General features: G+C 40.1%; 1 protein-coding gene across 3 annotated transcripts in view; it reads left to right on the forward strand.

The window, feature by feature from the left end:
* The window catches only part of ADAMTSL1 (ADAMTS like 1), a 341,136-nt gene that overhangs the window by 275,036 nt on the left and 42,128 nt on the right, over positions 1 to 23,972 (forward strand). For all 3 annotated transcript variants that reach the window (XM_075825670.1, XM_075825676.1, XM_075825684.1), the window contains exons 21-23: positions 2,552 to 2,680; positions 12,097 to 12,276; positions 17,771 to 17,905. In XM_075825670.1, the coding sequence (XP_075681785.1) occupies positions 2,552 to 2,680; positions 12,097 to 12,276; positions 17,771 to 17,905 (444 nt within the window). The remainder of the gene's footprint in view (positions 1 to 2,551; positions 2,681 to 12,096; positions 12,277 to 17,770; positions 17,906 to 23,972) is intronic.

Below are 23,972 nucleotides of genomic sequence, written 5' to 3' on the forward strand. Positions count from 1 at the left end.
TAAGTGCACGACAGACAAACAAACGAGGGTACACAGAAGCTAAGGGAAATGGGGCAGTTGCCCACGGCAACACCGTGAGCAACAAGAGTAGTGAACGAGCTGAGTCAAAACAGGACCATATTTTAAAAAAAATTATAAAGTAAAAAAAAATAAAAACTTTTTTTTTTAAAGTGTTTTTATTTTGCCTAAGTGTTAAAAAAATACATGTATATGGTATTGCAGCAATTAAAACGACGCGCATAATAATAAAGGTAACGTTATTTATCGTCCCAAAAAAAATTAGAAACTGGCAAAATTGTTTTTTTCCCATTAAATGTGCTACTTAATAAAACATAAAAAAAGGATGCATATTTGGTAATGCCGTAATCATGCCGACCCATAGAATAGACGTAACATCTATTTTATTTCGCCCAGTAAACGGCGTAAATTGAAAACACTAAACAATTGCAGAATTGCTTTTTTTCTCCATCCTCCTCCCCTGAAAAAGTTTATAAAAGTCAATCAATAAGTTACTTGTATCAAAGAATTGTATCAGATACGTCAATGGAAAAATAAAAAAGTTATGGCGATGCAAAATCTAAAATGTTTTGCCAAAATGGGTTTGGTAATTTAATGTACATAAATAGTAATTTAGAAGTCCAATGTGCCTTGTATTTATCGCTAACGTAAAATTAGCACGTGACTACTTTAGCAAATATTTTTTAAAAAGTATTGAATATGGAATCTTTTATCATCTTACGCATTTAAGTTAGGCCCCTTTCACATTGATGCTTTTTCTCTGTACGTTGGACATACTGCATGCATTGGGAAGGCTCCCATTATACCAACAAAGGCCAAAAGAGTGTTATTATCGGGCGGTGTAAGTGGTGTATACAATTTTTTTTGCAGGATAGAATAGCGTAGTAGGCTATACACTAAACGTATACTTTTTTTTTTACATGGTAGCCTATGGTGACTGATACTACTGCATGGCATCCATTTAACGTATACGTCATGGGTTTTCCAATAGCTTTTCATGACATATCCGTTAAATGGATGCCATTATAGCCTATGGGTGACGGATTTCAGATTTCATCCAATAAAACAAGTTGTCCCCTGTCTGAGTTTCAACCTTGTATAAATGGGCTGGTGTAAGAAGCCTGTTTACAAAGAGAGCAAATTCACTATCTGATGTGTAAACATTTATATCACAAGAAATTGCTTAATTTAAAAATAATCAAAGTTGTTGGTCATTGTGTATAAACTACCGTCATAGACAGTTCAGTTCATGCAGAATTGCGTTCTTTTCACGAAACTGTAAGAAATTATTTTTAGGACTGCTTACTTGTTTTAGCAGACAGAATGTGTCCCTTTCGTCTCGTGGAATTTGTAAACCTTCAGTGACTAGTGTATATATTATAACATCCCTCATATTTGGTTACCTAAAGGTTTGTGTTTCATATGCTGCAATTAAATGTATAAAGTCATTAGTGTATGGCCCACCAATAAAACGGTAGCTACCTGCTCTCTATATATATGGCCGGTTTGCTAACATGTTTGTTAACGGATAATGTTTCCCGTTACTTCTTGACTGGCAAGCTTTTGCCCATTACTTAAATGTCAACAGATCTGGTTTGTGGTGTTGTGTATTTTAAGACCACATTGATTTTTCCAATTAAATTAGCATATAGTTACTTTTTCCTAAGTCTGAGGTGACTAACACACGCTTGATTGCTAAACATTATAGTCTTTTCCCGCAGTGAAAACATAAACACTTAACCCATATCCATTATAATGCTTAAGCTCAGACTTGCCCTTGGAAGGAAAAATCATAACATCTGTTGAAAATATATCTTTTTTTCAGTTGTATTTACTTGTAGAAATTGTGTGGAGTTTGGCTAGGATACATTGCTTTTTTTTTTCTGAATGATAGGTACTGCTATTTTACACATGTTAAATCAAAGTTCCTAACTCCAAGGAGGTAGTACGAGCAATCCAGTGTGTTGTAGAAGGGAATAAAAACCATGTGTCAATCAATCAACTAATTCTCTTCAACCAACACAAGACTACAGAACATATTGTCACATATGTGATCAATAATGCCATCAAGCAGTGTGTCAAGTTCACTGAACATTAAATAATTGAATGGTAGAAATATTCTATCCCGGATAGGCTCAGATTTCTGTAAGTTTGTAGAGAAGGAAATCTCTTCCTGAAAGCTCTGTTTTCATATTTTGCTTTAAATAGTTTTTAGTAGCTTTTCAATATTAGGTTCATTTAGCATCCCGTGTATAAAAGGATTCTCAAGTTACTAGTATGTATTAGACATTAATAATGTGTGTCACAAGTTATTGAATGCCTGACCTTACTTTACTGACCTCCAAGGGTTTGCAAGTATCTAGGCTTTGCTTGCTCTCCTGCGGTCTCATCCATCCATTCTTGATAATCCCAGATGGTTTATAGCATGCTTTGTATGGGCAGCCGGCTGCAGAACAGCAGGTTTCCTCTTGGCGCCTGCTCTGTGAACCTCTGGTGTATCAGGTGACCATGATGTATTGTTTTCTCTCTCCAGGGAAACCATTAATAAAGACCTCCAGGACTGTGCTTATCAATATGGATGCGCCTTCCATAGCTGTTGACGTGGGTAGTTTAGTGAAGACCATTCATGCAACAAATGTTACCATCCATTGTCAAGTAGCAGGTAAGTCAGAAGTGACTAAGATGTGATGGGCTCCCACCAGTAATACATTTTAGTCCATTTTGTGTGGTTGGATGCATAGAAAATAACAACACCCATTAGAATATCTATGACAAATGAATTTGTTAAGTGAACTATAACATTATTATTGTTTAACATTGTCACTATTTCTAATACTTATCATGTGTTCTGTGGTTGGAGATATGATAAAAATAAGACCATACATTTGGCACATTTGCTGATATAATTCTACTCTTTTAAAGGGGTTCTCAGATTTAGGCAATCTTTACTTGTTAGAAGGGTTTACTTGGCAAAAAGCTGTTTACGAATTGTCCCCCTGCTGGGATCCCCAGCGATCACATGTGGGGAAACCCATAGTAAGTGTTCAATTTCCCTTCAGAGCAAATTTCCTACAGGGAAAATTAATCATTACACAGTGTCCATTTAAATCAATAGGTTTTCTGTGTAATGCAGGACAGGACAGGTCCTCCAGAGAGAGAGAGACGCTCTTTATAATGACTCTCCATTCTGGCCAAGAGATGAGGATCCTGAACGGAGAACCCCCTTCTATAAACCCAGAATTCACAAATACGTTATAGGAAAATGTGTTTTCTAATCTGGACAAATCCTTTAATATAGAGTCCGGTCCAGAAGTATTTGGACAGTGACATAATGTGATTTAAGTGTAGACTTTCAGCTTTAATTCAGGGGATTTAACAAAAATATTGCATTCATCATTTAGGAATAACAGGCTTGTTTATATAGTCCTCAACAGAAATTGTACTTAGAGCATATATCAAACCATCAGGTATGACAATGATTATCAGAAATCCAAAAATATACCTGATGTAAAAAATAACACCAAGTAGACAACAAAATAAAATATGTAAATCTTTATTATCCCATACGGGAGAAATTACCCACAAAAAACATACATTTAAAATACACAGAACTAAAAACACCCCGGATGGGAATGTGCACCAAGTCCCATGAAAATGACCATATGTTATAACAAGATGACAACATAAGACATACTAGTAGATTAGCCTGACGAAGGAAGCGAAACGCGCGTCGAGGTGGTCCTCGGATCGGAGTGTGTTCCTTTTACCATGTCCACTTCAGGTAAATGACGATCTATTTAGACCTTGATAGACTTTGATGCATTTTTGCATAACTATTGAGTCATATCTTGCCGTTTATAGTTGATCATTCTAGATATTGGATCTTCTGGCTATTCTACTAGTATGTCTTATGTTGTCATCTTGTTATAACATATGGTCATTTTCATGGGACTTGGTGCACATTCCCATCCGGGGTGTTTTTAGTTCTGTGTATTTTAAATGTATGTTTTTTGTGGGTAATTTCTCCCGTATGGGATAATAAAGATTTACATATTTTATTTTGTTGTCTACTTGGTGTTATTTTTTACATCAGGTATATTTTTGTATTTTTGTTTATATAGTCCCTTCATTTTCAGGGGATCCAAAGTAATTGGACAAGGTAACAAATATAAATATAAGGATAATTGTTAATACTTGGATGTAAATCCTTTATAGTCAATTATTCCCTGAGTTTTGGAATCTATGAACATCACTAAATGCTAAGTTTCCTCTGTTGTGAGGCTTTGCCAAAACGTTACTGCAGCCGTCTTCAGTCACTGCATGTTTGTGGGTCTTTCTTCCTTCAGTTTTGTCTTCAGTAAGTGATAAGCCTGCTCAATCGGGTTGGGTCAGGATACCGACTCGACCATTGAAGAATATTCCTGCCTTAAGAAGCTCTTGGGTTGCCTTTGACGTATATGTTTTGGGTCATTATCCATCTGTAATATAAAGTGTGATTTATCAGTTTTGCAGCATTTGACTGAACCTGAGCACAAAGTCTCGCTCGATACAGAATTCATCTTGCTACTTCTATCTGGTCACATCATTAATAAACAGCAGTGATCCTGTTCCATTGGTAGTCATACATGCCCATGACATAACATTGCCTCCCCCATGTTTGACAGATGTGGTATACTTCAGATCATGAGCCCTTCCTTTCCTTCTCCATACGGTTTTCTTCTCTGTCCAAAGAATCTTGTTCTAGAGCTAGGCGGCTTTTTTTTAGATGTTTTCGAGTAAACTCTAATCTGGCCTTTCTGTTCTTGAGAGTTACCAGTGGTTTGAATCTTGAGATAAACCCTCTGCGTACGTTCATGAAAACATCTCTTGATTGTAGACGACTTTGACAATGATACGTCTACCTCCTCCAGAAGGTTCTTGACATGGCTAGATGTTGTGAAGGTATTATTTTACCAATGAAATAATTCTGAGAACATCCACTCTAGATATCTTCCGTGGTCTTCCAGGCCTTTTGGTGTGGCTGAGCTTGCCAGTACATTCTTTCTTTTTGAGAACGTACCAAATTATTGATCTGGCCACTCCTAAAGTTTCTGCTACCTCTAATAGGTTGATTTGTTTTGTCAGATTGATAACGGCCTGCATTGATACCTCTTAGAATTGCATATTGGGACTTGCTCTTAATGGCTACGAAATGCAATTTCAACACTCGGAATTAACTCCAGACCTTTTATCTCCTTAATTATTAATGAAATATGGAGGGAATAGGCCACACCCGGTCATGAAACTGCTTATCAGTTAGTTGACTAATTACTTTTAATACTGTAAAAATGGAGGGACTATGTAAAAAATTTCTGTAATTCATAAACGGTTAATGCAATATTTTTATTAAACCTCTTGAATCACATCATCATTGTCTTGCTTGAAAACCATTGTCATGTAAAGAAACTAAATAATGAAAAGTGTGTCAACTGGACCCAACAGTGTAGATAGACAGACAGACAGACAGACAGACAGACAGACAGACAGACAGACAGACAGACAGACAGACAGATAGATAGATAGATAGATAGATAGATAGATAGATAGATAGATAGATAGATAGATAGATAGATAGATAGATAGATATGAGATAGATAGATAGAGAGAGAGAGAGAGAGAGAGAGATAGATAGATAGATAGATAGATAGATAGATAGATAGATAGATAGATAGATAGATAGATAGATATGAGATAGATAGATATGAGATAGATAGATAGATAGATAGATAGATAGATAGATAGATAGATAGATAGATAGATAGATAGATATGAGATAGATAGATAGATAGATAGATAGATAGATAGATGATAGAGAGATCTGAGATAAATAGATAGACAGATAGATAGATAGATAGATAGATAGATAGATAGATAGATAGATAGATAGATAGATAGATAGATAGATAGATAGATAGATAGATAGATAGATATGAGAGATAGATAGATAGATAGATAGATAGATAGATAGATAGATAGATAGATAGATAGATAGATAGATAGATAGATAGATATGAGATAGATAGAGAGATAGATATGAGATAGATAGATAGATAGATAGATAGATAGATAGATAGATAGATAGATAGATAGATAGATAGATAGATAGATAGGAGATAGATAGATAGATAGATAGATAGATAGATAGATAGATAGATAGATAGATAGATAGATAGATAGATAGATAGATAGATAGATAGATATGAGATATGATATAGATAGATAGATAGATAGATAGATAGATAGATAGATAGATAGATAGATAGATATGAGATATGATATAGATAGATAGATAGATAGATAGATAGATAGATAGATAGATAGATAGATAGATAGATAGATAGATAGATATGAGATAGATAGATATGAGATAGATGATAGATGATAGATGATAGATAGATAGATAGATAGATAGATAGATAGATAGATAGATAGATAGATAGATAGATAGATAGATAGATAGATAGATAGATAGATAGATAGATAGATAGATAGATATGAGATAGATAGATATGAGATAGATAGATATGAGATAGATAGATAGATAGATAGATAGATAGATAGATAGATAGATAGATAGATAGATAGATAGATAGATAGATAGATAGATAGATAGATATGAGATAGATAGATATGAGATAGATAGATATGAGATAGATAGATAGATAGATAGATATGAGATAGATAGATAGATAGATAGATAGATAGATAGATAGATAGATAGATAGATAGATAGATAGATAGATAGATAGATAGATAGATAGATATTAGATAGATAGATAGATAGATAGATAGATAGATAGATAGATAGATAGATAGATAGATAGATAGATAGATAGATAGATAGATAGATATGAGATAGATAGAGAGATAGATAGAGAGATAGATAGATAGATAGATAGATAGATAGATAGATAGATAGATAGATAGATAGATAGATAGATAGATAGATAGATAGGAGATAGATAGATAGATAGATAGATAGATAGATAGATAGATAGATAGATAGATAGATAGATAGATAGATAGATAGATAGATAGATATGAGATATGATATAGATAGATAGATAGATAGATAGATAGATAGATAGATAGATAGATAGATAGATAGATAGATAGATAGATAGATAGATAGATAGATCTTTGTGAAGATAGATAGATAGATCTTTGTGAAGATATGTCAAGACAAAGTAAATTAGAACTCATTCAGGTGTTTAATAGCGTCTATGAATGGTCACATAAAGTGAGAAAATCAACAGTCCTTCTCTTGTGTCTTTCAGTATACAGATGTGGAATCAGTTTGTTAGGCCCCATGCACACGAATGTGTTTTTGCGTCCGCAATTCCCCCGCAAATCCACGGGAGAATTGCGGACCCATTCATTTCTATCGGCCCATACACACTATCCGTGTTTTCACGGGTCTCCGCATGTCCGCAAATCCGTGCTGCAGAAACTCAGGACATGTCTTATTACGGCCCGCAAATTCAATGCGGACATGCCCATAGAAGTCAATGGGCCCGTGGAAAATGCGGGTACACCTCCGTGTGTCAACCGCAGTTTGCGGATTTGCGGAAGTGTTGCTAGGTGACGACCGGGAATGAGTTCTGTCGTCATCCTGTTTTACCTAGGCTTTTTTTTTTTTATCCGCATTTTGGGGATTACATACGGATGAACTGCGGATTACATACGGATGAACTGCGGAGGACATTTCACGGAACACGGTCCTGGAATTTGCGGACCAGAAAAACACTACGGTCGTGTGCATGAGGCCTTGGTACTGTACAGTATGTTAGACTAAGGAGCAAAATCAGAAGGTAGCAGCTTACTGGCACCTGCATGTACAGAACTCAGCACAGTGTGTACCCTTTTGCAGAGAAAAATGACAGCTGCCAGTTGATGTTAAAGGCGATCTTCTGGAATAGAAAAACATGCCAGCTTTCTTCCAGAAACAGTGCCACACCTGTCCACAGGTTGTGTGTGGTATTACAGCTCAGCTCTATTTACTAGAAGAATGTAGCCATGGTTTTCTAATCTTAGGCAATTCCTTTAATATCAGATGTCTATGTAAGTGTTTTTGAACATGTTGAAAAATCATTTTGACAGACTGTCATTTAAAACAGATGTTATCAATACACACAATCATTGTCCATTGTGGGTAGAGGACTTCTGAAATATGTACACTACTGTTCAAAGCTGAAAAGATCAGAGAGAATACAAGGAATATGTTACTATAGATCATTCCAATAATGAGAAAATATAAAATATGCCTCTAATCTTACATATAATCTCCTGCATATGCTCTGCTTGAATTTGATTCTTGGATTGTAAAACTAATGACGTTGATTTAATCTTTTCTTTATCTGACAAACAATTGAAGCTAGTACAACATTTACCAGCAAGCTTTCTTTCCGTTCTATACAAAATCAAACCGCTATATGCAATGTCAGACCAGTTAGCTCACGTTAAACAATACAAAGACCTCTTTCCTTTTCTGTAGTTGGCATTGATTTGTGTATATAGCTATATATATTAAAAGAAATTAAGAGTAATTTGTCAACCGCTCTACGCCCAGTTTTCTTGTGTAGGAATATTGCAAAAGGCTCAAAAGTCGAAATTTGTGGGCAGTGTAAGCCGCCCATAGCACGACAAATTTAGTATAATTTTACGCTAGAAACTGGTAAAAATTATAGTGTAAATCTACGCCAGTTGCCAAGTGGCGTAGATTACTCTATGTGGGGTGTAACTAGGTCCTATTTAGGTCCCCAGGGCTGACTGCTCACAGGAGCGCTCATCAGACTCTTCTACAGGGACGCCAAAAGACGTTTCTGTAGGCGAAGGACCTGCACCGCCTGCCGTCAAAAGACGGCGGGCAGTCGTTAAGGGGTTAATAAATGTGCAGCATCGAACTCCAGCGAACTGTTTAAGATTGGCGCATAAAACGCCAGTCTTAATAAATCTCTGAATTAAGAACATATGGATTCATTTAAAACTGACTAGATTTATTTTCTGACAAGAAATAAGGCCTATTATAAAAACAGTATTTTTATGTGGTCAATTGGAAGGATCCAGAAAATCCAACAGATAGAAAATAACAAATACACTGAGTGACCGCTATAAGGTCTACCTGTACCCCTCTTAGTCGCCAGATCTCAGTCATATAGCGCACCTTTGGGATGTGGTGGAATGCGACATTCCCAGCATGAATCTGTAGAGTAGACATCTGCAGCAGCTTTGTAATGTACGGACCTGAATGAAAGGATGTTTCCAGCATCAAGCTCCTCTGGGGGCAAAAAGAGATCTTACCCAGTGCTTGAAAGGGGTAACAAAAAAAAAATGCCCACTAAATAAATGTGTAAGAGTAGCATAATAACCAAATGTTTTAGTTTATTTTATGTTGCCTACTGCAGATGATGTTTTAGTATTTTTATACCATGTCTTTATTAGGTCAGTACATTAGTGAATGTACTGGATATTGGAGCATAATGTTCATATTCCTTACACCATTTTTATTTGTTCTCTTCTGTATGCTTATTATGTGTAAGAAGCCCCATAGACTTGTATGGGAAGCCTTCAGATTCCAGATGGTAATTGTATAGGTGGGCTCGGGAAATTGTATTACCGTTTAGGAAGACAGTTGTTCTATAGACTGTTTATAAACAAATCAAACCCCACACGGAAAGAGCGGGACACTGCCAGTAAACAAGTCTGTCTGGGGCGTCTCAATGTGATGTTTCCCAGAAAAATGATCTGTGGGAAACGCCATTTACATTTCTCGGTACAACGTAGCCCCTCGTTATTTCTTACTTCCCAGTGTCACACTTGCTGCCTAGAAAATAATTTATAGAGTCTACAGATTAACAGCCCTATATGTCAGACAATTCTGTTTATTGCAGATGACATAATGGTTTAGTAGAATGAGGATTCTTGGAGTTTGAAAAAAAATCTAGAAACGTTTTTAGAACAAAAAATAAAAACGAAAGAAAAACCTATATTTTCCATGGCGATTTCCCCGCAGCACACTGCTGTCCAAACACAGCACCGGGCACAGCGTGACATACCGACCTTGTGACTTGATGTCCATGCAGCGTAGCTTTTGGACAGCGACCAGCAGGGCACAGAATTGTGACAGGGATATACAGTATATATAATATATATAACTATTATTTAGGATCAGTAGAAATACTGTAAGACTACGAGAGTAGGTCCCAGCACAGAGGAACATGACCTAGAGTGCTTGTAAAATGTTACATGTTGTACATATTGCAGTAAAATGAGACAATATTCACCCACAGTGGTAAGAATTCGGCTTAGCCCCATTACATCCAGCAGCATGCAGAGGTATGATGGTAAAAAAAGAAGCACTGGCACAATTTTTCTGTCGCACCCTGGGCGCTTCTTCTTCATGCATCTGCCCGGTTTGCCATATAACAAGTTAAATGAAGGACGAGACATGTAATTATATTTCTCCTTAAAATGAGGCTTTGTCAGTTTCATCATCTTACGCATTTCTCATACATTAGAACGTGCGTTCCAAGCTCAGAGGGATCGGTCAGTGATACAGTAGGATCATAAGTCATAAACCCACAAAATATTTTGAGATGTGAACGTTTACCGGATGTGCCCTTTAGATAGAGCAGAGTAACTCTGATCATGAAGGATGAGCTGTGCAATGTAAATATGACGTTTGGCTCCTGTTTCCGATGCCAGAAGACACTGGAATGGGCTGACAGTTGACAAGCGTTGAAGAATACTTTCGTAAAAATGATGGCACGCAGAGTAACAGTAATGTACATTCCATATACATTGGCTTGTATCTAATACAGTATCATAATGGCCTTCCTCATTATTATTCACTATCTGGCCATATTTCCTAAATTACCATGTTATGTGTAGCAAGGAAAGCCGGCTGCAAGACGGACATCTGCACAATTGTGGACAGGTCACTGAACTCCAATGCCATTTAGACATGTCTCATATTTCACACTCATTGATTCATTATTTTTACTATTCAGAACTTTATTTTGAACAAAAAAATGGATCAATGTCATAGGAAGCTAGCTTTAACTTGCGCCATTTTAGCAATTAAAAGGGATCTTTATTAAAAATTAAAAGGGATACCTTTGTTGTTCCCTAAAGAAGCCTTTGTACGATTTCCTATTACTGTTATTGTTCTTGATTATTATTCTTAGAAAAGGTTAAAAAAAACAATTAAAACTGTAAAGATTTTTTTTAAAGAACATGTAGTTTTTTTTCGGAGTTACAAATGTTCTTTTGCCACCTAGTGGTGAATATTTGTAAAACCCAATTGATTTGCAACAAGGTACATTTTTTTTTATTCCTTCCCAATAGAGATAAAGCCAAACATGAATAATTCTAGGTTTTATAATCTTAATCAATTTTCCAGTCATCTGGATTTTTTCCATGTAATGACCATAAATTATAAATTTTGTAATGTGGACTACTGAATACTTATCTAGAAGCAAAAAGTATATTTTTATGCACTAGGGAGTGTGATTAATCTCGATTTTCTTGTGTGCTGTTGATGTTCAATAATTTTGGTAAATGTGTCATTATCGAAGTTTAACCATTATTTTAGAATAGCACAACAGCTAACTATACCTGTAGCGGGGGTGGGGGGGGGTTTGATGACGTTCTGTTGTATAGCACCATCATGTGGGTATTCCTTTGCGCAGAAGACACTACTAAGCGTGCTCTGGTTCTGGCTCACGTAAAAGTATCTACGCTGTTGTTTGGATTACTACAGTTCTGTTTACTGTAAACAAGGTGGGGGAGGGGCATTCCTGAATTTACTATGGGGCCTGTGAGTTCTAGTTACTTTCCTGGAATGGGACATTTGAATTTAGTATGGTCAGTAGAAGTTTATAAAGAGAACCAGTATGCAGCGTACTTCCCAGGATCTAGTGACAACATTGATATATGGTGACATGGGTTAGTATTCTGTACGTCACCATTCCCTTTAGGTCACAGGTTCACTTTCACATAGTAATGTTGTGAATAATACTGAATTAATGCTTCTTGCAGGTCTTCCCGAGGCAGATGTCACGTGGTACAGGAATAAAAGTCGATTGCATCATGTGTCCCGCCACCGTGACACTTCTTTGTTTATTGGAAATATAACTTATTCCGACCAGGGACAATATACTTGCAAGGCACTCAATATACACGGGGACGTTTCTGAATCAACACAGCTCCAAATTATAGGTAAGTGCATATTGTGTTGAAAGGGAGTCTTTAAGAAGGCAGTCTTGGGCTATGTTCACAGTAGAGATGATGTATCCTGCTCATGGGTTTATAAAAGAATTAACAAAACAAAATGTTCTAAAACAAAATGTACATTATCAGCTCTCACTCGTCATCCATCTTCCCATCTACAGTACGTCAATGGGAAAAAGGGACCAAAGAATGGACATTGCATAATGAAGGGATCCCGACAATAAGGAGGGATCCACATGGGAGTATAATTACCCTGTTCGGATCCTTCCTTATGCTTTTGTACTTTTGGAGGGAATTTCCTGTTAGGGATCTGCCAGGTACTTCATCTAGGTATACTCCTGGGATTAATCAATCCACACCTGAGGCCCCATCCCGAAACTAATGGCCAAACGGAAAGGACCAACCAATCCCTTGAACAATATTTAAGGTGTTTCATCTCTGACTGTTAATTCGATTGGGTCTCGTTCCTTCCCCTTGCTGAATTTTCCCTGAATAACCGGGTCAGTAACTCGTCAGGGGTCTCCCCGTTTTTCTGTAATTTCGGGTTTAACCCAAGGTTCTCCTCCGTCTCCCCTGGTTGTTCCAATAATCCTGAGGTAGAGGATGTTCATCGGGAACTGTGCACTGTCTGGGCCCAGGTTCAGAAGAACCTAGAGGCGTCCCAGAGCGCACAAAAGATTCAGGCGGATAGTAGACGTTCTGCTAACCCCCGGTTTGTCGTCGGGGATTTGGTCTGGTTGTCGTCCAGGAACTTGCGCCTTAAGGTCCCGTCCAGGAAGTTTGCTCCCCGATTTATTGGACCTTATAAGATCATTGAAGTCCTCAACCCTGTATCCTTCCGTCTGGAGCTCCCCCCATCCTTTCGCATACATGACGTCTTCCATGCCTCCCTCCTTAAACGCTGCTCCCCGTCCTGGTCCCCCTCGAGGATACCTACTGTTCCCGTTCTCACCCCTGAGGGGGTGGAATTCGAGGTGGCCAAGATTATGGACAGTAGGATGGTCCAGGGCTCCCTCCAGTACCTGGTCCATTGGAGAGGATACGGGCCGGAGGAGAGGACTTGGGTACCTGCCCGTGATGTTCACGCTGGGGTATTGATCAGGAGGTTCCACCTTCTCTTCCCCACTAAACCGGGTCCCCTTAGTAAGGGTCCGGTGGCCCCTCATAAAAGGGGGAGTACTGTTAGGGATCTGCCAGGTACTTCATCTAGGTATACTCCTGGGATTAATCAATCCACACCTGAGGCCAGACCTGTTCGACTGACACCATCTCCCACCAACCAGGGTGGCAGGCTCAGGAGTGGGAGAGCCTATCGCGGCCTGGTCTGTCGGTGTTAGATCCGCCCCCTGTCCTTTATTACCTGCCCTGTTCTCTCCCTCAGTGCTTGTAATTCTTTTGGATTCCTGGCCCCACTGCTGCTTGCTCCAGCCTGCTTCTGCCGTGCTTCTGCCTTGCTGCAGTTCTGCTTGACCTGCTTTGCTTTGCCCCTGGCTTGCTTCTGTCTCCGTGCCCGCTCGGGTGTACTCACTTCGTCCTGGTCCTGACTGTTCGTTCGCCGCTCCGTTTCCTCGTGGCGTTCCGTGGCTACTGCCCCTTCCCTTGCGTGTTCCCTGTTTGTTTTCCTGTGCACTTAGACAGCGTAGGGACCGCCGCCCAGTTGTACCTCGTCGCCTAGGGCGGGTCGTTGCAAGTAGGCAGGGACAGGGCGGTGGGTAGATTAGGGCTCACTTTCCCTTCACCTCCTTCCTGCCATTACATTTCCCCTGTTTTCCCGTCTGAAAGTGGGTAAAGTTTAAGCTTGGCTGGCAACAACAGCTGATTGGGTGAGAACCTTTGAGCCATGTGACTGGGTTGCTGAGGAAGTTTTTATCGTCTGCCCAGTAACAGGTGGGTTATTGGATTTGTAAATTCATGTGACCCACCTTCTTTGCTACTTAAATACCGGTCATGGGGCTGGAAGATGTTGTCTCCAAACCCTTGTGGACTTCTGGCTACTAAGATCTTTGCCCTCCCTCTTTTAAGGCTGAATGCACACATTGCGTATTACGTGTGGATTTACCGCATGTATGTTCATGTGGCGACTCTACAGCGTAATACAGTACCAGCAAAGTAAATGAGATTTCAAGAAATCTCATCTACATGGTGCCGATTTTTTCTGTGCGTAAATTGACCTGCGGTGCGTATTTAAAAATCTGCAGCATGTCAATTTATCCTGCGTTTCTGCTTGTGAATTGTATCTGACTAGCATTAACCCCTTAATGACCGGGCCATTTTGCACGTTAATGACCAAGGATTATTTTTTGTTTTTTCACGGTCGCATTCCAAGAGTCGTAACTCTTTTTTTATTCCGTCGACATAGTCGTATAAGGGCTTGTTTTTTGCGGGACGAGTTGTATTTTGTAATTGTACCATTTTTAGATGCTTATAATATATTGATTAACTTTTATTAACTTTATTTTAGGAGAGAATTGAAAATAAGCAGCTATTCCAGGATTGATTTTCACGTTATAAGTTTACGCCGTTTACTATGCAGCGTAAATAACATGTTAACTTTATTCTATGGGTCGGCACGATTACAGGGATACCAAATGTGTAAAGGTTTTATATGTTTTTTCTACGTTTGCACAATAAAAAGCCTTTTAGAAAAAAATTACTTGTTTTTGCATCGCCGCGTTCCAAGAGCCGTAACGTTTTTATTTTTCCGTCGATGTGGCCGTATGTGGGCTTGATTTTTGCGGGCCTATGTGTAGTTTTTATTAGTACTATTTTGGGGTACATAGGACTTATAGATTAACTTTTATTTTATTTTTTATGGGGGGAATGGGAGAAAAGAGAGAATTTTGACGTTGTTTTTTGCGTTTTCTTTGGACGCCGTTCATCCGGCGGTTTAATTAATATGTTCATTTTATTGGTCAAGTTGTTACGAACGCGGGGATACCATATATGTGTATGTGTGATTTGTTTTGACCGTTTTACTAAATAAAACCACTTTTTGGGCCAAAAAAGTAGTTTTATTTGACTTTGACTGTAATTATTTTTATTTTTTTTTCACAAACTTTATTTAACTGTTTTACATTTTTTTTTTTAGTCCCACCAGGGGACTTCACTATGCGATGTGCCGATCGCATATATAATGCTTTGGTATACTTAGTATACCAAAGCATTATTGCCTGTCAGTGTAAAACTGACAGGCAACCTATTAGGTCATGCCTCCGGCATCGCCTAACAGGCAGATGCTGAAGGCAGACCTGGGGGTCTTTGTTAGACCCCCGGCTGTCATGGAAACCCGACGGCGACCCGCGATTTGTTTGCGGGGGCGCCGATCGGGTGACAGAGGGAGCTCCCCCCTCTGTCAAACACATTAAATGCCGCTGTCACTATTGACAGCGGCATTTAATGGGTTAAACTGCCGGAATCGGCGCGCGCTTCGATTCCGGCAGTTGCAGCAGGAGCCAGGCTGTGTATAACAGCCGTGCTCCTGCCGCTGATCGCGTGGGTACAGTCTCAGTACCCGCGCTATCACAGGACGGATATATCCGTCCTCCTGCGCGAACTAGCAGCTGCTGAGGACGGATATATCCGTCCTTCGGCGTTAAGGAGTTAAAGCAAAACACACCAAAATACGCAGCATAAAACCGCACCTAATTCCGCATCAAAATGGTTTTAGCTGCGGAATTACGTGCATATTCCTGCGGTTTTGGTGCAGATTTTCCGCATCAAACTCCACAACGTGTGCATGTAGCCTAAGGCTCAGTTGAGAGTGTGTTTCTTATTTATGTATTTCTCATCATGGCCTGTTTATCAGAAGGAGGGTTAAGTCGCTCACCTTTGTGAGTAGACTGGCTGGACTATGATGTGATAAATTTATTTAACTTAAAGAGGCTCTGTCACCACATTATAAGTGCCCTGTCTCCTACATAAGGAGATCGGCGCTATAATGTAATGCTTTTTATTTAAAAAAAACAATCTATTTTCACAACGTTAGGAGCGATTTTGGTTTATGCTAATGAGTTGCTTAATGCCCAAGTGGGCGTATTTTTACTTTCGACCAAGTGGGCGTTGTACAGAGGAGTGTATGACGCTGACCAATCGGCATCATGCACTCCTCTCCATTCATTTAGACAGCAGAATCGCGTTCTTACTAGAACATGATCTGCAGCCACATACACAGCAATTCTGCTTGATTAACGTTAATCCAGTGTCCTGATAATGAATACACATGACCATCCAGCCTGGACGTCATGTGTATTCAGAATCCTGACACTTCTGACTCTTTTCTTTGAGATTTCTAGCAAGGGAAACGAAATCTCGTTTACCTCCGTGATCTCGCGAGATTTCGTATCCGTTGCTGGAATCTCAAAGAAAAGATTCAGAAGTGTCAGGATTCGACCTGTCATTTACGCGTCGTCGTTTGACAGCTGTCAAACGACGACGCATAAAATGACTGCCTCGGCAAATTCTTCATTGAAGTCAATGAAGAGCAGCTCAAGATTTACGAGCGTCATAGACGCCTCGCATAATGAGCGAAGGAGCTTTTACGTCTGAAACGACACACCTGTTTTCTCCTGAAAACAGTCTGTCTTTTCAGACGTAAAAGACACTTATCGTGTGCACATACCCTTAGAATACATTGAGGGGGTGCAGTTTTTAAAACGGGTTGATTTATGGGGGGTTTCTTATGTATAGACTCCTTAAAGCCACTTCAGAACTGAAGTGATGCCTAGCAAAATAGGTTTTGAAAATTTTGTTAAAAATTTTAAAAACTGCTATTAAAATTATAAGCCTTATAACGTCCTAAAAAATTATGCCTACATAAAGAAGACATATGGTAAAACGTATTTAATTTAAAATATGTGTTGTATCATTATTTATTTTAGAAGCAGTAGATTTAAAACGTAGGAAAATGCTACGTTTTCCAAATGTTCTTAAAATTTTGTTTTTTTTTTATAAATAAAGAGAAAAAATATCGAACAAAATTTACCACTAACATAAAGTACAATGTATCACAAAAAAACACTCTCAGAATCACTTGAATAAGTAAAAGCTTTCCAGAGTTCTTACTGAATAAAGTGACACGTCAGATTTAAAAAATGGCTCTGCGTCCTTAAATCCAAAACAGGCCATGTCCTTCACGGGTTAATTATTTCTTTGATCTTCAATAAAGATGGCTGTGGAAAATTTTACCACTTGTTATGGTTCTCTTAGTGTCTTATTTTACTTATAGTTTCTGTGTTTTGATGTGAAAGGGAAATTATCAATCGGGATTTATAATCCGCAATTTAATTCCAGTGACAAACGCATGGTGTTCGATACAATTTTTTGCAAAACACAATTCCATTGAAATCATGTATATATCCTAACAGCTGCCTTCATATTTATGTATATTAATTAGTTTGGGTGTAATCTCTGGTTACAAATCTATATATCATCTTGACACACACTGCTTCTTCTAATGCTGTTATTTTTTATGCAATCTATTCAGACCCACATCTGGATACTTTTGGAACAGAAAGATTAGGAATTCTTTTTGCTGAAATTGGTCCAGAAATACCATTTATACTAACATCTTTGACCGGCAATAATCTGTTGGTGAACACAGGTGGATCAGCATTGATAGGTAAGTGAAGAGCTCTGAGCTACTGTACAGTAAAAGATCAAATCATTGTTTACATGTAACATAGTTTGTGCTGTTGGTGTCCGTTATGTGAGGAATCCGTCATTTATTTTATTTTTATTTTTCTGTTTCTATTAACATCGCCTTACTTGAGTATAATCACTAATGAAACATCTAACTCAGCTTTAGAGGCTATGTATATCTTTCAACACTTTTTATTTATTTATTTATTTATTTTTAAAACAATGCATTATGGTGTTTAATGCAACTTTTGAATTGGTTATTTATTTAAAAAATATCTACTTTTTAAGTTACAGTAGTATCTATGTATCCTGGATACTTAGAAGCTGTATTTTGCGCTGACACCCGAATCCACGGGACTGACGGATTCGGTGACAGTGGGTTTTGCTTGCCTCTGACATGATCCTGGCAGGATCCATATGATATGAATCACATATAGGTTCATAACTTAGATGTTATCGATAATATATTATAATATGTTTTATACATATTATAATATGAAATCACTTTATTATAATTAGTTAACTGACTGAAAGTTACCTGATCCCCGTTTTTTGCTTTATTAGAATTCTGACAGATTATCTCAACAGATTATTTCAATAATCCAGACCTTTTATATGTTGAAACCTGATATTCTGGCCACACACTTTCATTGATATGTTTTATACCGGCATCGGTTAATAATCCAGGCCTTTTATATGTTGAATCCTGATATTCCGGCCACACACTTTTATGGATATGTTTTATACCGGGACCTGTTCATAATCCAGACCTTTTATATGTTGAATCCTGATATTCCGGCCACACACTTTTATGGATATGTTTTATACCGGGACCTGTTCATAATCCAGACCTTTTATATGTTGAAACCTGATATTCTGGCCACACACTTTCATTGATATGTTTTATACCGGCACCTGTCAATAATCCAGACCTTTTATATGTTGAATCCTGATATTCCGGCCACACACTTTCATTGATATGTTTTATACCGGCACCTGTTAATAATCCAGACCTTTTATATGTTGAATCCTGATATTCCGGCCACACACTTTTATTGATATGTCTTATACTGGCACCTGTTAATAATCCAGACCTTTTATATGTTGAATCCTGATATTCCGGCCACACACCTTTATGGATATGTTTTATACCGGCACCTGTTAATAATCCAGACCTTTTGTATGTTGAAACCTGATATTCTGGCCGCACACTTTCATTGATATGTTTTATACCGGCACCTGTTAATAATCCAGACCTTTTATATGTTGAATCCTGATATTCCGACCACACATTTTCATTGATATGTTTTATACCGGCACCTGTCAATAATCCAGACCTTTTATATGTTGAATCCTGATATTCCGGCCACACACTTTTATTGATATGTTTTATACCGGCACCTGTTAATAATCCAGACCTTTTATATGTTGAATCCTGATATTCCAGCCACACACTTTTATTGATATGTTTTATACCGGCACCTGTTAATAATCCAGACCTTTTATATGTTGAATCCTGATATTCCGGCCACACACTTTTGATATGTTTTGCACTGGCATGTACTCGATGTCCATGATTAATTTCAGACCTTTGCATGCGAAATTCTATTTTTGTAAATGCCTATCAAAGTAAAATAAAATATGGGTGTAAGCCATATTCTACCGGCACTTGAAAGAAAGTCTATCTCTGTATGTTTTTCTTCAGCTTATTGTGTTTTTGTTGTATTATTATTTTTCCAAGAGGTTGACATCTGTGTCACTTTCTCATGGTTCTTGCAGAGTGCGTCTCAGGATTTGATATCAGCTTGCACCTCTCTTGCGTACATCATACCAGTGGGACACTCCTTAACATTTATTATGTTAGAAAATGTTCCATATATCATAGCGAGATTCAACTTTATATGATTTTTCTATTCACTTTTTAGTTCAGGGAATTAACTGAGAAGCAAAACTTTATCGTAATAATAGATCATTTGTCTTCTGTGGGCCTACCTATGTGTGCGAATTTTGCATGGTGAGAATACGATGCCTAATGAAGGCACGATATAGTGGCACAAAGAGTGTCAGTGGTCCATAATACAGACCAGTAAGGACTCCATATGCTGCTCCAGGCATGCAGCCCATAGCAGGTGGTAGGTTCAATTATTACCTGAAACCCTGTTTCGATCAGGGTAGTCTTCATGAAACAGAATGTTTTCTTTAAACTGAAGGGCCATTCTAAAAAAAAATACATAATGGCTCTTATAAGCTACTAAAGGGCTTTGCCAGGGAAAAAAACACTGATGGCTTTTACTTAAAATATTCATTTAATTTGCGATCGTGGAAGATCAGCTGTATTGTCGCTGGTCCTGCAGCTCGGCTCGAAACAGGTAAATGGGGTTGAGCTGCAGTACCAGGGACAGTCGCACACTGGAGCGACATGCCCTATTGTTCTGCTCATCAGTGGCAATCCTGGAAGTCGGACCCCGCGTCACTCATTGATAGCCTATCCTAAATATAAGCCATAAATGTATACTCCTGGAAAACCACTTTGACTGTGTATCCCAGGGGTGGGGAACGCGAGATCATTTGGTCTGGAGGATGCTAACCCCATCATGATCGGGGGTGGGGGGGGGGTCTTTTCAGCCTTCTTCCTCCTTTTCAAATGCAGTTATGTATTTTATTATTTTTTATTTCTTATACTAGCCACATATTGTATTTGTTTTTTTGCTGGACAGACTGCTTTACATGACAGTAGAATGGCTCACAGAATGGCACCACTGAGTGCTAAACCAAATAGCATATAAAATATTGTCTGTCTTCCATTGCAGCACCCACTATTGTGTTCCAAGTATCTGGAAGCTGTAACGTCCGTGGTCGCTGATCACGACCTCCTTCTATCCGGTCGACGCCCTTCTCTCCAGAGATGTCTGCACATGCGGCCACAGTGACCACCAGGGTGCGCTCGCGAGCTCAGTCCAGCCTTAAGGAGCCAGAGCGCACACAGGTGTGAGATTGAGCTGATTGCTCCCAGAGAAGGGACTATAAGAAGGGCTCTGCCCCTTCCTGCCTTGCCTGAGCTTTGTTGTCGTTACCCTAGTCTGTCTATGCAAATGGTCTCCTAAGTGTTTTCCAGTTCCCAGTGTTTCCTGTTCCTGTAACCTGTATCCCGTGTTATCCTGGTCAAGTGCCGTATTGAGTCGGAGCAATGCTGCGCTGAGTAATATGCCTGTCCTGCTTCACCACGCCTGGCGCCTGCCTGCTGCCTAGTCCCAGCCGAGCCTGTCTTGCTACTGTCTGAGCTACCACAGGTACACCTATATGAACTATAGACTGTGACCTGTGTCCTGTTGGCCAGCTGCCATACCATCAAGGTGGTACGGCCCAGTGGGTCCACGTACCCCACGTGAGAGTAAGCTCAGGCCATGAACCCCGTTGGTTGATCCAAGACCATGACGACGTCACAAGAGATGCGGGCGGAAATCCTAGACCTACGGTCTCGATAGGACCAACTCCTCCAGGCATTGAACATTATTGCACATCAGCTGGAGGTGCAAACTGCCGTTCCTCCTACTACAACTCTTGGCAGTATAGATCCTCCGGCTACACCTCCTGGCAGTGCTGACCCACAATTTTCTTTGCCACTACATCACCGCTATGATGGAGGCGCGAAGACCTGCAGTGGATTTTTGAACCAGTGCCAGATCCAGTTTAGCCTGTATGCAAGGGCATTTTCGACTGATGGTGCAAGGGTCGCTTTCATCGTCTCTCTACTCACTGTCAGGGCCCTAGCTTGGGCGAACCCTATCTGGGAGAGACACGGACCAGAGACCCGTGACTTCCAGGGTTTCCTACGGACATTTCGCACGGTGTTTGAGGAGCCTGGGCGAGTCTTGTCGGCAGCTGCCGCCTTGCTGAACCTACGCCAGGGGGACACTTCCGTGGGCGAGTACGCCATCCACTTCCACACCCTGGCGGGAGAATTGTCATTGAACAATGAGGCCTTGGTGGCTACATTCTGGCAGGGACTGTCTCCTGAGATTAAGGACGAGCTTGCCGCCCGAGAATTACCGTCTACCCTGGATGACTTCATCCTTCTGGCTGCCCAGATTGATATAAGGATCCGAGAACGGTTCCAAGAAGCTCGTCGGGAGGGAAGACTCCCTAGCCTGGTTCCTACTTTGCAACAACCCCTGCTGTCCTCAGATGCTGATCCTCCAAAGGAGTCTGTGAGGACGGACCAGTTTAAGCTGTCTACCCAGGAGAGACAACGCAGACTCAGAGGCCATCTTGTGCGTCTGTGCCCCCAAAATTCCCAGAGCCTAGGGTTGGTGGGAGAGACAACTCTGGGTGAAGAGGGACTTTTGTCTAAATTGTCCATTCCCGTGACCATAGTGTCCGGCGAAAAAAGGCACCGGGTTTCTGCTTATCTGGACTCTGGATCCGCTGCTAATTTCATTCGAAGAGACCTGGTGGATCTTCTCCAATTGCCCACAACCCCTCTGGAGAGGCCTTTGATGGTTGCATCTGTGAATGGACTACCTCTGCCAGACCCGGTGGTAGCTGTGACCAAGCCGCTGAGGCTTCAAGTGGGAGCCCTCCATTCCCAGCTCGTCTCGTTCCTTGTCCTGGCTAAAGCCGTCGACCCTGTGCTGCTGGGCCTACCCTGGCTCCGATTACATGCCCCAGTCCTGGACTGTAATTCTGGAGAGGTTCTCCAGTGGGGTTACGAGTGTCTCAACCACTGCCTGGTACAGATTCGTTCGGCTCAGCCTCCTCTGCCTCAGTCCTTGGCAGTATTGCCTTGTCATTATTCTGCATTCTCGGATGTCTTCAGCAAGAAATAGGCGGAGACACTGCCCCCACACTGGGCGTATGACTGTCCTATCGAGCTGGTCCCTGGTGCATCCCTTCCCTGTAGTAGGGTTTATCCTCTCTCCTTGCCAGAGATTCTGTCCATGTCCGCCTATGTTAAGGAGAACTTGGAGAGGGGTTTCATACGAAAGTCTTCCTCCCCGACAGGGGCGAGTTCTTCTTCGTTAAGAAAAAGGATGGTTCCTTGCATCGACTACCAGGGTCTCAACCAGATCACGGTAAAAAATAAATATCCGTTGCCATTGATTTCTGAACTGTTTGATCGTATACGAGGAGCCAAGAGTTTTTCTAAGCTAGACCTGCGTGGGGCTTACAACCTAATCCGCATTCGCCGGGGTGATGAATGGAAGACGGCATTTAACACCCGTGACGGACACTATGAATATCTAGTAATGCCCTTCGGCCTGTGTAATGCTCCCGCGGTCTTTCAAGAGTTCGTTAATGACATCTTCCGTGACCTCCTCTATGTTTGTGTTGTGGTCTATCTTGATGACATCTCGATTTTTTCCCCATATCCAATGACTCATCGGAGACATATCCGTCAAGTTTTGCTGCGGATAAGTGAGAATCGCCTGTAAGCCAAGCTGGAGAAGTGCGTGTTTGAGAAAGATGCTCTACCCTTCCTTGGCTACATTATCTCGGATCAAGGCCTCAAGATTGATCCTGAGAAGGTAAAAGCCGTGCTGGAATGGCCACTCCCTCAAGGCTTGAGGTCCATACAGCGCTTACTGGGATTCGCTAATTTCTACAGACAGTTCATTCCAAACTTCTACTCACTGACATCTCCTATCTCTACCCTCACCAAAAAAGGTATGAATGCCAAGGTGTGGACTCCTGGGGCGGAATCCGCATTTAATAGCCTGAAAAGTGCCTTCATGTCAGTCTCTATCCCCCATCATCCAGATGTATCTTGACAGTTCTCATTGGAGGTGGACGCCCCCTCTGTCGGTGCTGGTGCACTCCTGTTCCAGAGAGGTTCCAAGGGCAAGACAATGGTATGTGTCTATTACTCCAAACTCTTCCTCAGAACGCAACTACTCGATTGGGGATCAGGAGTTACTGGCCATCAAATTGGCCCTGGAGGAGTGGAGACATCTACTAGAGGGCACATTTCATCCCATATTGATATTCACGGACCACAAGAACCTCACCTATCTCCAAAGGGCCCAACGACTGAATCCCTGTCAGGCCAG

Source organism: Rhinoderma darwinii, chromosome 1 (assembly GCF_050947455.1).
Source record: "Rhinoderma darwinii isolate aRhiDar2 chromosome 1, aRhiDar2.hap1, whole genome shotgun sequence".
Lineage (NCBI taxonomy): Eukaryota > Metazoa > Chordata > Amphibia > Anura > Rhinodermatidae > Rhinoderma > Rhinoderma darwinii.